Source organism: Monodon monoceros, unplaced genomic scaffold (assembly GCF_005190385.1).
Source record: "Monodon monoceros isolate NGI ecotype Baffin Bay Population unplaced genomic scaffold, NGI_Narwhal_1 Super_Scaffold_13, whole genome shotgun sequence".
Classification (NCBI taxonomy): Eukaryota; Metazoa; Chordata; class Mammalia; order Artiodactyla; family Monodontidae; genus Monodon; species Monodon monoceros.
In genome coordinates, this window is record NW_021703769.1 from 12273655 (window position 1) to 12288989 (window position 15335).

Genomic DNA, 15335 nt, shown 5'->3' on the forward strand with positions numbered 1-15335 from the left:
AGAATACTATTCTCTTTGTAGGCACTCTAATAATGAGGGAATCTAATAAGAAGAAATCTCCTTTGCCTTTACTGGAGTCTGGGATCCTGTTTTCACGTGATCTATGGAAAGGTGACAGAGTGAACTCGCCTCTACAGGTCTCAGCTCAAGTGTCACCTTCTCAGGGAGACTACCCTGATGCCCCATTAAAAATGGCACCACCCTCACCTCCAACATCCCTTCTCTATCGTCCCTGCTTTATTTTTCTCTGCGGCTTACTTCTTCATTGTTTGCTTTCAAGTGTTGGGACCACAGCAATCGTGCACATGGATGTGCGTGTTTGTGCTTTTTTTACTGCTGTATCCCCAGCACCAAGGACAGTGCCTGGCACACGGTGACTCTCGAAAAATGTTTACTGAAATGAATGAACTTTAAATTATAAACGAGTGTTCTCAGTGTTTGTACCTGCAGAGGTGTCATTCCCAGCTCGTGTCCACTTCTTCCCTGAGCGATTTTGGATAAATCGTTTACGAGGCGCTCAAAAATGTTAGCAGCATTTAAATCACAGTCGTAGTTGACATAAATATCTACAACACACTGGGCATCTTGGAAAATAACACATGGATATTAGAAATTCTGACTGAACACAGACAGCAGTTACGTTATCTTATTAAATGAGATTCCTTGGTCAAAAACTTTTCCCAGTGAATTACTAACTCAGGCTGGACACACCTCACTCTGGAAATGCATGTTGGAAGGACCAGGAGCACGGAAGGCCCTCTCTCTAGGCCTGCCCTGGTACTAACTGAAATCTGAGGCAGCTGCTTCCACCTCTCTACAGCTCACTTTCCTCATCAAAAAAAGGGAGAACTGCCCGATCCAATTCTTAAAGTTGTGTAACTTTTATGCAGTTACTCAGATAACAAATAGATGCTTGGTTTATAGCTACACAATTGTGCAGTGTAAGGGAAATCCACATTTACCTTAGCATCCAATCAAGGGTTGGCAGCACCAAGACCCAGGACCCTGTGACTTACAAACCACGTTCAGCTTGTAGGTAGGGTGACAAGTGTCCTGGTTTTCCAGGATTACGGGGTTTCCCAGGACGTGGGACTTTCCATGCTAGAATCAGAAAGTCCTGGGCAAACCAGTCTGAGTTGGCCATTAGGCTAGCAGTAGCCTTTAAGGTAATGATTTCCTCAGCACTTCATTAAAACTCTAAAAGGAGGAGTTAAAGGTCTTAATCTGGACTTTGGAGAATGAAAGCATCAGAAGTGTTTCTGGGCAAGTCAAATAGATGAGCACCCTCAGGGTGAAAATACCTGCACAGATCCTTGTCAGGGTCTGAATGACCATCCACCTGTGCTCAAAAGAACTTGTTGATGTTTCTAAAATGTTCAGGAAAATCTCTTTGAAAAAGACCTATACGACAAGAAGAAGATAAAGGAGGATACCAATTAATAATTTAAATTAGGGCTCAAAACCCCCAAAGCCTTTGAAGAACAGGCAGAGCCTATGAGTGAAGCAGCCCGGGCAGGAGAAGAGGTGAGGCACACACACTGCTGACCAGCACCGGAACCCTGGGTGGGAAGAGCTAATAGGGTAGGACCACAGTGAACCGAGAACATGGCCCCATCAGAGGGAGCAGCTGCTCCTGAGACACCACCAAGAGCTGCTACGTGGAAATGCAGGACTGGGGTTGTGGTTTTCTGAGAGAAATCACAAATCTGGATGTTCATGGAGAATCTGATTTCTCAATTTGGAAACTAATTCAAGTTATCCCAAACAACTTATAGGCACATGTTTGGGGACTGAGCCCAACACACAGACCACATGATTTAAACCTTCGGTTAAAATGAAAGGTATACAAGATTTGGGGGCAGTAACTTTTTATGAAAAGGTGTTCTCTTGCTCAAAAAATTCTTCTTTGGGGTACTAGCAAGTAGACTGTGTAACTCTAGTTCCTGGTGACTATGCGGCCAGCAGTTAACGCATTATGCAAAAGTGTCATCAAACTTAAAAAAAAAGAAAAGTCAATTTGGAGTCCTTACCTCTATCTGCATCTTCAAGTGCATTTTAAAGTTTGAAAGAAGAGTAAGAAAAATGGCAAGAGAGAGCTCAAAGACATCAGGCACTGAGGAGACGCCGTTTTTGGACAACGCCACGCAGAGATACTGCTTGATTGCATTGATGAACATCTCGTGAGTCCTGAAGACCGGGCCAGCGTTCTGCAACACGGAGAGGAGGAGCTGCAGGGAAACCACCTTGGAGCGCAGCTCGTGGGATCTGGCGAAGGAAATGGAAAACAAGGACAGAGCTGAAAGGTGAAATTTTAGAAAGCATGTTTCTTGAGAAGGTCTCACTCCTCTACCAGTGGAGCAGGATTTTCTGAGAAGCCAGGGAGTTGAGAATTGGCAACAGCACCTAAATGTCAAGAGAATGAGGGCAGATGGCATGAGGTGAGTTCTCACAGAACCTGCAGGCCCTGGGAGAACGAGAGCTGCCAACTCTCTGTCATAAAGCACAGAACCGAGCAGGAGCAAAATAAGTGCACACTGACTCTGGAAAGGTGGTTCTGCAACTAATCTAATAGAACCAATTACTTCACATCCAGCACGTGAGACGAAAACGTCTGTCCCGCTCTACCTTTAGAGACAAGGAGAACAGTGCTCTTCATCCATCTGCCTCATGCTCCCCATCCTGGCCCACAAGGGATGGAAAGAATGGGAAACTTTCATGAGTCTTTTCCCTAACAGTCACCATATTCTTAACAGAAGAGTGAGGATTATTATTAGTGACTAATAATAATGATAATAATAACTATAAAACTCTCATCAAGTACTAGGCCCTATGCTTGGGATGTCATTCTATCATTTCACATCATTGATCCTGCGAGGTGATTTTCCGCATTCCCATTTTTCAGATGAGGTTTAGTAGCTCATACGGCCATGAAGTTGGACTCAAGTAAGCCAGGGCTGAACACAGCTCCCTGTGGCTCCAAAACTTCTGCTTTGACACTCCACAGCACTACCATCCTTGTGGTACATCCTTGACTCTAAAGGTTTGGCTTCTCTGAGTTGAATCTGGGGCTTAAATCTGTATCCACAAAGAAGAAGTTTCCAATCAGGGTAAGAAATTGAGGTTTGTATGCATCCTGATGGTGGACCCCCAGATCAGCAGATTAATTCATTAGTCAGTAAAAAGAAGATGAATGTTCAATATAATGATTATTTTTAGTATGTAAACCAAGGAAAGGAAAATTGGGCACAATAATCATGGTTGGTGGGAACACAGAGACAATTCATGATGAAAGGACTAGGGGACCTGCATGAGCCTGAAAAAGTTGTAAAACCATCCCGTAAATTCCTGAATTTACACCAACCAGGGGACAAGGCCCTGGGGTTTCTTGGAGCCCCCAAGATCCTTCTGGGTCATTTGGGTTATAGACGGCCAAGAACTGCTGTCTGCTCACTTTGGATCTGGGGGACCTTCGCCCAGGGGTTTCATGGACAGCTTGCAAAGGGAGCGAAACACCAGGAAGGCGTCCTTCTGCAGAACGTGCGAGAACCTGGCGGCCACTGGATGTCCTTGTGCATCTGATTCCTAAGATTAGAACAAAGATGAGAAAAATCAAAGGGTCCAAACCAAAGGGTAACTCTTCAAAAATAAGAAATGTAATTATCTCATGAAAATTTAAATTATTGGGTGGGCCAAAAAGTGCCTTCGGTTTTTTTAAGTAAAAATAAAAGACACATTTTTCATTTTCATCAAGAACTTTATTGAACAACGTATTCACCCTTTTGTTCCACTACCTTCTGCCATTTTTCAGGCAACTTCATGATTCCATCTTCCCAAAACTTTTTATCTTTTTGAGCAAAGAACTGTTCCAGGTGCCTTTCACAGTCTTCCAGGGAACTGAAATTTTTTCCATTAAGAGAATTTTGTAAAGACCGAAATAAATGGAAATCCAAAGGAGCAATGTCTAGTGAATACGGTGGATGAATCAGAACTTCCCAGCCAAGCTGTAACAGTTTTTGCCTGGTCATCAAAGAAACATGCAGTCTTGGGTTATCCTGATGGAAGATTACATTTTCTGTTGACTAATTCTGGATGCTTTTTCTTGACAGCTGCTTTCAGTTGGTCTAATTGAGAGCAGTACTTGTTGGAATTAATCATCTGGTTTTCCGGAAGGAGCTCATAATAGAGGACTCCCTTCCAATCCCACCATATACACAACATCACCTTCCTTGGATGAAGACCAGCCTTTGGTGTGGTTGGTGGTGGTTCATTTCGTTTGCCCCACAATCTCTTCTGTTCCACATTGTTGTACAGTATCCACTTTTCATTGCCCGTCACAATTTGTTTTAAAATAGGAACGTTTTCATTACGTTTCAGTAGAGAATCACACGCGGAAATACGGTCAAAACATTTTTTTTCCCTTAACTTATGTGGAACCCAAACATCAAAGCAATGAACATAATCAAGCTGGTGCAAATGATTTTCAACGCTTGATTTGGATATTTTGAGTATGTCAGCTATCTCTTGCGTGGTATAACGTTGATTGTTGTCAATTATCGTTTCGATTTGATCACTATCAACTTCAACTGGTCTACCCAAACTTGGAGCATCGTCCAGCGAGCAATCTCCAGCACAAAACTTTGCAAACCACTTTTGACACATTTGATCAGTCACAGCACCTTCTCCATACACTGCACAAATCTTTTCATGCGTTTCAGCTGCGTTTTTACCTTTCTTGAAATAATAAAGCATGAAAATGTTGCTTTTTTCTTCCATCTTCAATATTAAAATGGCTACACAAAAATTCACCAATTTTGATGTCCTTTTTTTAAATGTCTGCTGATATGACAGCTGTCACATACAATTTAACAAACCTGTTTCAAATGAAGTTAAAGACGACTAAGTGCTACTAGAGCCATCTTATGGAAAAAACTGAACGAACCTTTTCGCCCACCCAGTATTTATTCAATGGGGAAGTGAGGGATGTGGAGGAGGAAACAATATGTCAAAACAGGAGCTTATGGGGGAGTCATTACAGCAATTCTAAAACTTGTTCCTTGTCCTTCAAAAAGTGGGTGTGGGTGGTTTAAAATGATAAACGAGCAAAGGTTAAACCATAAAAAAACCCAAAACAAATATAGGTAATTATTTATAATAGCTTGGGTAAAAAAGGTATTTCTAAGAATATTATTGCAGGATAAATGGGGGAAAAAATGACAGGTGTTTGTTTTAAAATAAACTTCTTTAACTAAAAAAGTAAGCTACATTAAAATTTTTTTAAAATAAATATTTGCAATATATGACAAGGATTAAATCCTCAACATACAAAAAGTTCTCATAATTCTTTCAGGAAATATGGAAACCCTACTCCCAAATGAAAAACAGGCAGAAAGCATGAGTAAACAATTTACCAAGAAATGCAAATAACAGATAAACCAAAATAACCTTACTACTAATTATTAAGGCAGGCTCTTTCTTCCATCAGACCAGCAAAGATTTGAATGAATGCTACTGCTCAGTTTTAATGAGGGAATGGGAAAATGAGCGCTGAGAGCCTCCAAGTGGGCAGAAATTCGACCATTGCCCTCCTGGCCGCCTAATTTGATGTTAAGGAACAAAAGCCTTAAAGCTCCCAACTCTTGACCCAACGATACCACTTGTATGAATTTATCATAAAGAATTAAGGATGGGCATAAGATCTATCTACAAGGATGTTCATTTAGAACTGTCTCCTGTGATTAAACTGAAAATAACCCAAAAACCTAATAGGGAACTGTTACATTATGGTAATCCATGATAGAATTTCACATGGCCATTAAAAACATTAGTTAGACATATATGTACTACTGATGTAAAAAGATGTCCATAAAACAGTGTTGAGTGAACAAAGTTGCAGCCTAGTACATAACACACAAATACCTTGTGTGGATTTAAGTACATCCTTATACAAGTGCATTCTTAATGGGGATGATATAACCCCAAGGGGACTGCTACAGACTGGATGTCTGTGCCCCCTACTCCACCCCAAAATTCACATGTTGAAACCTAATCCTAATGTGACAGTATTTGGAGGTGGGGCCTTTGAGAGGTGATTAGGTCATGAGGGTGGAGCTCTCATGGATAGGATTAGTGTCCTTATTAAAGAGGCCCAAGAGAGCTCCCTCGCCCCTTCTGCCAGAAGGACAGAGTAAGAAGACAGTTATCTGTAAGCCAGGAAACAGACTCTCACCAGACACTGAAACTGCTGGTACCTTGATCTTGGACTTCCCAGTTTCCAGAACTGTGAGAAACACATTTCTGTTGTTTACAAGTCACCCAGTAAATAGTATTCTGTTACAGCAGCCTATACAGACTAAGAAAGGGGCAAAAACTGGTTGGGGGCGGGGGCAATGGGTGTGGAAAAAAATCATTCTTTATATGTATAAAGCACAGATATACATACAGTACATAAACAGGTATCTAGTTTACCAATAGCTTTAAAATTTCATGAAACAGGGTGATGAATGGGAAAAATACATAAAAAGGCTCCCGTGTGTGTGCGTGTGTATGAGTGTGTGTGAGAGAAAGATCATTTAAAAGGTTGAGGAACATTGGTGAAAAGGTACAGCGAGAGAGTGGGTTCAGGTGGGATGTTAATATCATTTCTTCCTGTTTTGAATGTTTATATATACTGTTTTCAAGACAACAACAAAGCTACCTAAAAAAATAATAATAATGTAGCAGACACACTTAGGGGGGCCCTGAAAGGATGTTCATAATATACCTCAAATTTAAAAAGCAGGTCACAAAACAGCATGTACGTTGTGTTACTACATTTAAGTGGTAAAAAACATGGGAGGGAGAGAAAAATCGAGAGTATAAGTAGAATGTTAACAAATGTTATCTCTGGGTTACAAGATTATGGATAACTTCTATTTCCTTATTTTCCTTCTCTGTATTTTCTTATTTTTCTATAATGAATATACACCATTTTGAGAGAAAAGAAAAAGGGCAGGAAATATAAGTTTTTAAAAGTCTGAATAAATACAGTTTAACAACCCTATTATATACCACCAACATTAGCATGTTCCAAGAATGGAACCTGTTAACACAAAGACTATCAGGCCAGGATGGTGTGGCTAAAGAATTGAACGGGGCTTGTTGGTTTTCACTCGCTTCTTCTGATAGAGATTTAATTCTGCATCTTCTAAAAAAGTAAAAACCAAAACAAGCCTGATAGGAAGATCACCAACGTACCAGATTATCTGCCGATGACAAGGACTGTCTGTCGTCCGCTATCCCATTGGTCTGTGAGTTTTCGTCAGCTGCTGGGGGCGCGGCATGTTCCTGGCACTCCAGTTCACCCAGGACCCTCTCAGGCTCCGTCAGACTGTGCTTTTGTGCTGCTTCTTAAAATACAAGGCAAAAGTCATTACCAAGTTAGTACTTACCCTAAAAGGTGGCCTCACACCAAGAAGAAGTTATTCACATAACCTTCCAGCTACTGCTTTTTCCCTTTCCCTGAGCCACTGCCCTGCTCTGGCTATATGTGTCTATTACCCACAGACCCACTCCCAGGTGGCTTCCTTCATATTGTGGCCCAGGTCAGTGGTGCCTCCAGAATTGTGCAATACAGCAGTCCTGCCCACCCCTACCTACTTCCAAAGAAGATTAGAACCAGCTAAACATAAAAAGCACAGATTTTTTTTTAAAAAGGGCTACTAATAAAGGGGTTAGAGAACAAGAGTTACGTAAATGAAAAGAGTTTGATAGTTATGATAGAAAACCTCAGTCACATGAAAAAAAGAAATGTAGACCTGAGCTTCCTGGCAGCCATGTGGAAAAGGAAAAGACAAAGAATTAAATAGATTCCATCATTTAATGAAAGAAAGCATATCTGATGATTAGCAGAACATCTGAACTCTATGAGGAATTTACCATGTGGATCATTATATATTTAAGGGACACCGAACAACTTAATAAGCGTAACCGTCCATAATGGTTTTTGAAGCATATATTCATTCAACAAATATTTATCAGGCGCCTATTATGTGCCAAGCTCTGTGCTAGGGGCTGAGGGATATAGCAGTGAACAAAACAGATAAGTGTTTATTACGTGAGGACTTCTTGCATTGGCCCCAGGGAAAAAAAAAATCTAAAGGTATTATTTTAAAGACATTTCTATAAAAAGTTAAATAATGAAACCTATGAATATAGCTTGGTGGTACCCTAAATTAATAAAAGGATAGGGCTTAGAGCAGTGGGTCAAACTTCTTTGACCATGACCCTCACTAAGAAATACATTTTAACAGTCATGACCCAGTTATACACGTGTGCACATAAATAAATCACTGAAACATGTTTCATGAAACAATGCTTAACATTACTATATGAGTCACATTCAGCTTGCATCTATTTTCATTTTATTCTCTTCCATTTAGAAAACGCTGATTGCAACACACTAATTTATTGACTTTCCAATCCATTAGTGGTTTATTGGCACTGGAGCTGAGTGTTCAGCACGTAACCACTGACCTGAAATTTTGGGTAAAAACAAAGGAAAAATCATCTGATAGTCATTCTGAGCTATACAAGGTTAATTCCACTGAAACTACAACAAAAAGTGAGGGAGCTAAGAATGAAGTCTAACAAAATGAACAAAGCCTCCCTGTGCATCTGATACCTGCTGACGTGGGGATGGTCCCCTGGATACATCAATGGCTGGCCAGGAAAATTCACCACCTCAGGGCTCCCCGCCCACTTCTGGAAAAACCTGGCTGTATACAGGAGTGGCCCTCTGCATCTCCATGTGAAGCACCCAACTCTTAACATTGTCAGACTGTGCTTCTTGAACCCAACCCCAGTGAGAATAACGCAATCACTAACGACAAGTAATTTCTGAATTCCATATGAAAGGTGGGCAGACAGGGGCAGACTCAGTTTCCATGAGTTTACTGGGGGTGGGCACTAAAATACCTGGCTGAGGACTTCTATGAAGGAACGAGTAGGAGGAAAGGCTGGGGTCCTGGTTCTTACCTTTAACTGCAGACGTGACCACATCTTCTAAGATCTCCTTCACCACTTCCTGAGCTCCATCTTCGGTCCCTACACATACACCAAATACACAAACGCAAACACATACGTGTGGGCATTTCCAGGGAAAACTAAGGAAGGTGGAGAAGGAGATTAAGAGTCGCAGTCGGAAGGCAAGGGTACAAATAAGCCCTCTCCAAAGCCAAATCTGATTGTGTCCCAGGAAATCTGGAAACTCAGGCAGCATGTGCTATGACTCGGTTTTCCCTCTGTGGAACACTAAGACCTCGCTGTCTTATACATTCTTCCTTCCTGAGTCACAGCTGCTGGCCCAGGGCCCTCTCTACCACCCCGCCTTGGAGGCAGGAGCTGGACTGTATCCAGCTATAGTTCCTGGCAGAACAGAAGCAGCAGCTTCATCTTGTCCCTTCACCTCGTGTACCACAGAGCCCTGGTAAATGACATGCCTTCTGCTGCTTTGTTTTCCCACACTGTAAGCCCAGAACTTAGCATGAGATTTCTAATGTGACAGTTGAGAATTTACTAAATTTTAAATTGAATTATTCTATAAAATGTTAACTGTTTAAGTGGAAGAGGTTTGGTACCAGTTGTTTTTGTAGAAAACTAGTTCTGGGAGAACTAGTAAACAGCACTTGACTAGACCTTTGGAAGTAAATATTACTGATTTATAAAACATCACTGACAAAAACACCATCATGTTAAATAAACAAAACCAAAATAACCCTTTAAATTCTTCCTTAACGAGGATTTTCAATCAGGCCACTATTTTTATGAGTTCTGGGCTTGGTCCACTAGATCCTGCAGAAGCAGCACCAAGTATTTTCATTGAGCACTTAACTCATGTGAAAGAAAAATGTTGCCCCACATATCATATCAGTAAACAAAGGATGTTGCAGCCAACAAGCCACCAGAGTCGCCCCCTACGGTAAGCCCCGGGGGAACTCAGGATGGAGACAAATGACACCACGCCCTCAGCCACTGCAGCCACCTCCAAAGGGTGCACCCTGAGGGGACTCAGGATGGGAAAGCACAGGATGCTGGCCCCAGATAGTTAAGGTGCACATCAAAGGAATGACTTCAATGAGCCCAGACTCTTGCATCTTCCCATACAGAGAAAAGTACTCAATTCATTAACTTGAGATATCTGGTTTTCTTTAATTAACAGTAATATTTTGAAGTTCCGATACCTGGTCTTTGTTGCAAAAACTCCTCTATACCCTGGCTCCTCCCTGACCTCTTCGGAGCAGGCCTGCAGAGAGGCTGTGTCCTGGCTTAAGTCCTCAGGTTTGTCCGCCAATAAAACATAATTCTCAACTTTTATTCTCAACTGTGTATTTTTTTTTCAGTCAATACTCACCATAACTATTTATTTATTCTCCACCACCCAGCTTTACTGAGGGCTAATTGACAAATAAAACCATCATAATTATTTAAGTGGGTAAGTAAATTTATGTGGAAAATACTGATGTTATATGCTTTTCTTAGAGGGCAAAAAAGAACTTGAATGGAAGTTAGAAAAGTCCGCAGCCACAGGCAAAATCTTCTAAACCTGTTTTTTCATCTAAATAAGATGATTTAGTCTACATCAGTGTTACTCATACTTCAGTCATTCTCACATAACCTTCACAGTTTTTGCCATTTTCGTGCACCACTTATATTATTATATTTATTACACACATATTTACATACACTTTTTTTTTTTGGGGTACCAAATTACTTTATTTGAAGGAATGGTACTAAGGAAAGGACTTGTAGATATTTTGGTACATACATACATATTTAACAGTGCTCTTTAACTCACCTTAAACAGTAACTAACATTCACAAAATCACAGGCTTCATACGCTAATCATACTTTCTGAATGCGTGTTAAAATAAACATACAACTATTAAAATAAAAACCATTCACCTATGAGCCGTCTAAGATCTCATCTACGCCATGATTTGGTAAACAAATGGCTAGATATTTCCAAGTTCCTTTCTAGTTCCAACATTCTCTTATGCTATGATTTAATAGAATTATGATGACAGTTTCTAATCTGTTAGTCCCTTGTACACATTCAACACCCAAGAAATATCAGCCTGATGCATACATTTCATCAGAGGAGCTGCAGGCTTGATGAGTTAAATCAGAGGCTGGGAAGTGGTGGCTGCCGGGTACATCTGGTCTGCAGATACGCACTGTTTAGCCTATACCCTGCTTCCCCCCCGCCCCCAAACTTTAGTGAGCTATAAGTGACAAGAATTATATATATCTAAGGTGTATGACTTGATGATTTGATATATGCATACACTGTGAAATAAATACTACAAACAAGACAATTAACATATTCATCACCTCACATAGTTACCTTATTTTTTTCCTTTTTTTTTTTTTCTGATGAAAACACTTAAGATCTACACTCAGCAAATTTCAAGTGTATAGCACAGTATTGTTAACTCTGGTCACACAGTTGTACATTAGATCTCCAGAACTTATCCATCTTGCATAACTGAAACTTCGTACCCCTGACAAACACCTCCCCATTTCCCCAGCCACCTTTCTACACTATCTCTATGAATCTGACTACTCTAGGTACACCTCATATAAATGGAATCATGCAGTATTCGTCTTTTTTGTGACTGGCTTCTTTCACTTAGCATAATGCCCTCCAGGTCCATCCATGTTGTTACAACTGGCGGGATATCCTTTTTTAAGGCTGAATAATATTTCACTGTATGTATATAACCACATCTTTTTCCATTCATCTGTTGATGGGCACTTAACGTTGTTTCCATATCTTGGTTATCGTGAATGATGCTGCAATGAACATGGGAGTGTAGATTATCTCTTCAAGATCCTGATTTCATTTCCTTTGGCTACATACTCAGAAACAGAATTGCTGGATCATAAAATATTTCTATTTTTAATTTTTTGAGGAACCTCCATACTGTTCTTTTTTTCCTCCATACTGTTTTTTGTAACAGCTGTACCAACTTACATTCCTACCAACGGGGTACAAGGGTTCCCTTTTCTCTACATCCCCTCCAACTCTTTCTGATGAAAGTCATTCTAACAGACATGAGGTGGTATCTCATTGCGCTTTGGATTTCTATTTTCCTGGTTATTAGTGAAGTTGAGCACCTTTTTAAATGTCTGCTGACCATTTGTATGTCTTCTTCTGAGAAATGTCTATTCAGGTCCTTTACCCATTTTTCAGTGGGGTTATTTGTGGTTTTTTACTCTTGTATGAGTTTCTTAGACATTTTGGATGTTAACCCCTTATCAGATATATAGTTTGCAAATATTTTCTCCCAATCCATAGGTTGCATTTTCACTCTGTTGATTGTTTCCTTTGCTGTGCCTATGCACTGCTTTCTAAAACTTTTGAATTAGCTGTGAACATTTAAAAACTGGGAGACATGTCATAAAAATCCAGATCTCGCTTCTATTTAAAGAAAAAAAAAAAAAAAAAAGAATATCTGGTAACACTGGCCCCAACCGGCTAGAACCAGGAGCAGCTGTCCCCTTTAGCCAGGGCATGAACTCTGCAGATGTCCTGCTGCCTCATTCCATGCCGCTCCCAACTGTCTATCCTCCTTGAGGTCAAGCACAGAGAGTAGGAAAGGAACACATGCCTAGCAGCATGTCTCTGACAAGAGTGGTAAAAATGGAAGACTGACAGGGTAGGGTGTTTTAAGAACCTCAGAGAGAAAATGTTCCTCAACACAGTGATTGAGAGTGAGGGCTCTGGAGCCAGTATGCCTGGTTCAGATCCCGCTCTACCACTTCCCAATGTGGGGTCTTAAGTAACTGCCCCGAGCCTTGGTTTCCTCAGCAGTAAACAAGGATGATTACAACAGCACCTACCTCACAGGGTTTGTGAGAACTGGATAAGATAAAACACGTAAAGCGTTTAAGATGATGCCTGAAAAGAAGAGCACTAAAACGTTAATTTTTCTTAGGCCTGCGTGTTTTATATGTAGAGCGTAATTGCGTTAAGACATTCATGATGCCCTGGTGATAGAAGCTTTCTCGTTTCTGCCATCTGCCTGGCCCTGGAGACTAAGTCCGTATTGAAATTTCCCAACTAGCCATGTTGAAAGCACTTTCAGTTAGCTAAAGCCTTCACTATCTTTCACTCCTACAGAGAAAAGTAAAATTTCCATTTCAACGTGGATCCCCCCTTTCCTTCACTGCTGTTTTTCCATTTAAACAGCATCAGGATCACCATTTTTTTGAGGGATAAGAGTGTTTAACCTATCTTCCTTGACAGGCTGGATCCGTACCAGCACTCATTCAAAATTAAAATAGTCTCAGGCTAGGAAGGGGTGGGGAGTCAGGAAGTCCAGACTCCCGCGGAAGGTTCCTGCAGAGGGCGCTGTTGCTGAGGAATCCCACCAGCGGCCCAGAAGCAGCAGGACTCCACACAGGAACCCTGGGCCGCTTCCCCTGCTGACATGACCGCCTGCAGGGCTCAGAAGAGGCTTTCCTGGATGGTGTAATGACCACCAAGAAGGCTGCTGTGTTTAAGTTTCAAGCCTGCTGTGAAAATGCGGGACAACCAAATCAAATCAAATCCTTGCAAAGTTCAGAGTACACTTAAAAAACACTGGTTTTGCTGGTTTGCGGGGAAGTCCAGCGGCCACCACCTGGCCGTTACTGATTAGGTAACAGACCCTACCTGTTTCACAGACTCTGTCCCCAAGTAAAATAAGATAGACACCTTGACTAGGCTCTGACTGGAGAAAACCTTGCTGCCACCCCCTCCCTAGCCAGCTAGACAACAACCCCTGAGGCAGGCACTGCCAGTTACCTAACTCAGATCCTTCTTCCTCAGAGAGCTCTATTTCTGTTTCGGAAGGGGCTGTGCCTACATTTCCTGGCCTTCCTAGTAGAAAGGGTGGCCATGTGACCCAGTTTTAGCCAATGAGGGGCAAGCCTAAGTAACGGGGATGGCACAGGCTTCCAGGAAGGCTCCTTAGAAGGGGCGTGACTCGGCTAGGAGTCCTTTAGTCCATAAAAAAGAAGGAAATCTTGCCATTCGTGAAAACATGGATGGACCTAGAGGGTATTATGCTGAGTGAAATAAGTCAGAAAAAGACAAATCCTCTATGTTTTCACTTATATGTGGAATATAAAAAACAAAACAAATGGACAAATATAACAAAACAGAAATAGACTTACAGATACAGAGAACAGACTAGTGGTTGATAGAGGGGAGGGGGGTGGGGTATGGGGTAAAATAGGTGAAGGAGATTAAGAGGCACAAGCTACCACTTATACGATAAATAAGTCACAGGGATGTAATGCACATCACAGGATACACAGTCAATAATATTGTGATAACTGTGTACAGTTTGTCGCCTCTAAAGATATCAAATCACTATGGTGTACACCTGAAACTAGTATCAGGTGGTAAGTCAGTTATACTTCAATTAAAAAAATAAAAATTAGTCAGTCAAAGATCCTTACTCTCATGGTACTTACATCTTAGCTAGGATAATAAATAAGTAAATTATACTTTCTGCTACATGCTAGGGAAAAAGTAGAGTGGGAGAAGGGAGACCAGGAGTTAGAAGGGGCAAGTGTGTGCATGTGGTGACAATGAAATATGACATACACCTGTTTCCTAGAAACAAGGCTTTGGTATGTCCAGCATCTAAGCATCTGGTAACGCGTAAGAAAACTAAAGGGAAAAACCAAGGCATAAAGCTGTTTGCTGTCACATTCTGGCCACACACCAATACGGTTCCTCAAATGTATGAAATACATTGGACAACTTATTGTCCCAAAATAAATGTCCATTACACAGCTAATGAAAATGCTATAAACCAATGAGCTGCAAAACCTCCCTGTAAAGCAGGCTGTGTCAAAAACAAGTCAGAAAGAAGGGGGACCTGTGGGTACATTTTGTTGCTTTGATAAAGAGTTAGCCTGAGAACTTTTGTTTGTTTGTCTGTTTAAAGCTATTTTAGTTTTTTTCTTTTTTTTGGCCAGGCAGCACCGTGCAGCATGCGGGATCTTAATTCCCCGACCAGGGATTGAACCCACGCCCCCTGCAGTGGAAGCGTGGAGTCATAACCATTGGACTGCCAGGGAATTCCCCATACCCTTTTTTTTTCTGGTCAACAAAAATAATAAAATTCCTAAAGCAGAGGATCTGGTATCATTAACATGGAAAACAGACTCACGTTATCCTACTGCACTGTTCCCATTAACTTCAAGTCTGATTACCATTTGAAATATTTGTAATTTTTTTCTCTAAACTAACTCATTTTTTAAGCTGAAACATATGAAAGATAATAACAACAAACACTTATAGA

At 41.0% G+C, this 15335-nt stretch overlaps 1 protein-coding gene across 4 annotated transcripts in view; it reads right to left on the bottom strand.

Moving 5' to 3' along the window:
- The window catches only part of ARFGEF2 (ADP ribosylation factor guanine nucleotide exchange factor 2), a 98631-nt gene that overhangs the window by 53661 nt on the left and 29635 nt on the right, over positions 1-15335 (bottom strand). For all 4 annotated transcript variants that reach the window (XM_029220125.1, XM_029220124.1, XM_029220127.1 and 1 more), the window contains 6 exons: positions 9013-9081; positions 7234-7385; positions 3452-3582; positions 2031-2265; positions 1302-1401; positions 445-584 (listed from right to left, as the gene is read on the bottom strand). In XM_029220125.1, coding sequence (XP_029075958.1) covers positions 445-584; positions 1302-1401; positions 2031-2265; positions 3452-3582; positions 7234-7385; positions 9013-9081 — 827 coding nt within the window. The remainder of the gene's footprint in view (positions 1-444; positions 585-1301; positions 1402-2030; positions 2266-3451; positions 3583-7233; positions 7386-9012; positions 9082-15335) is intronic.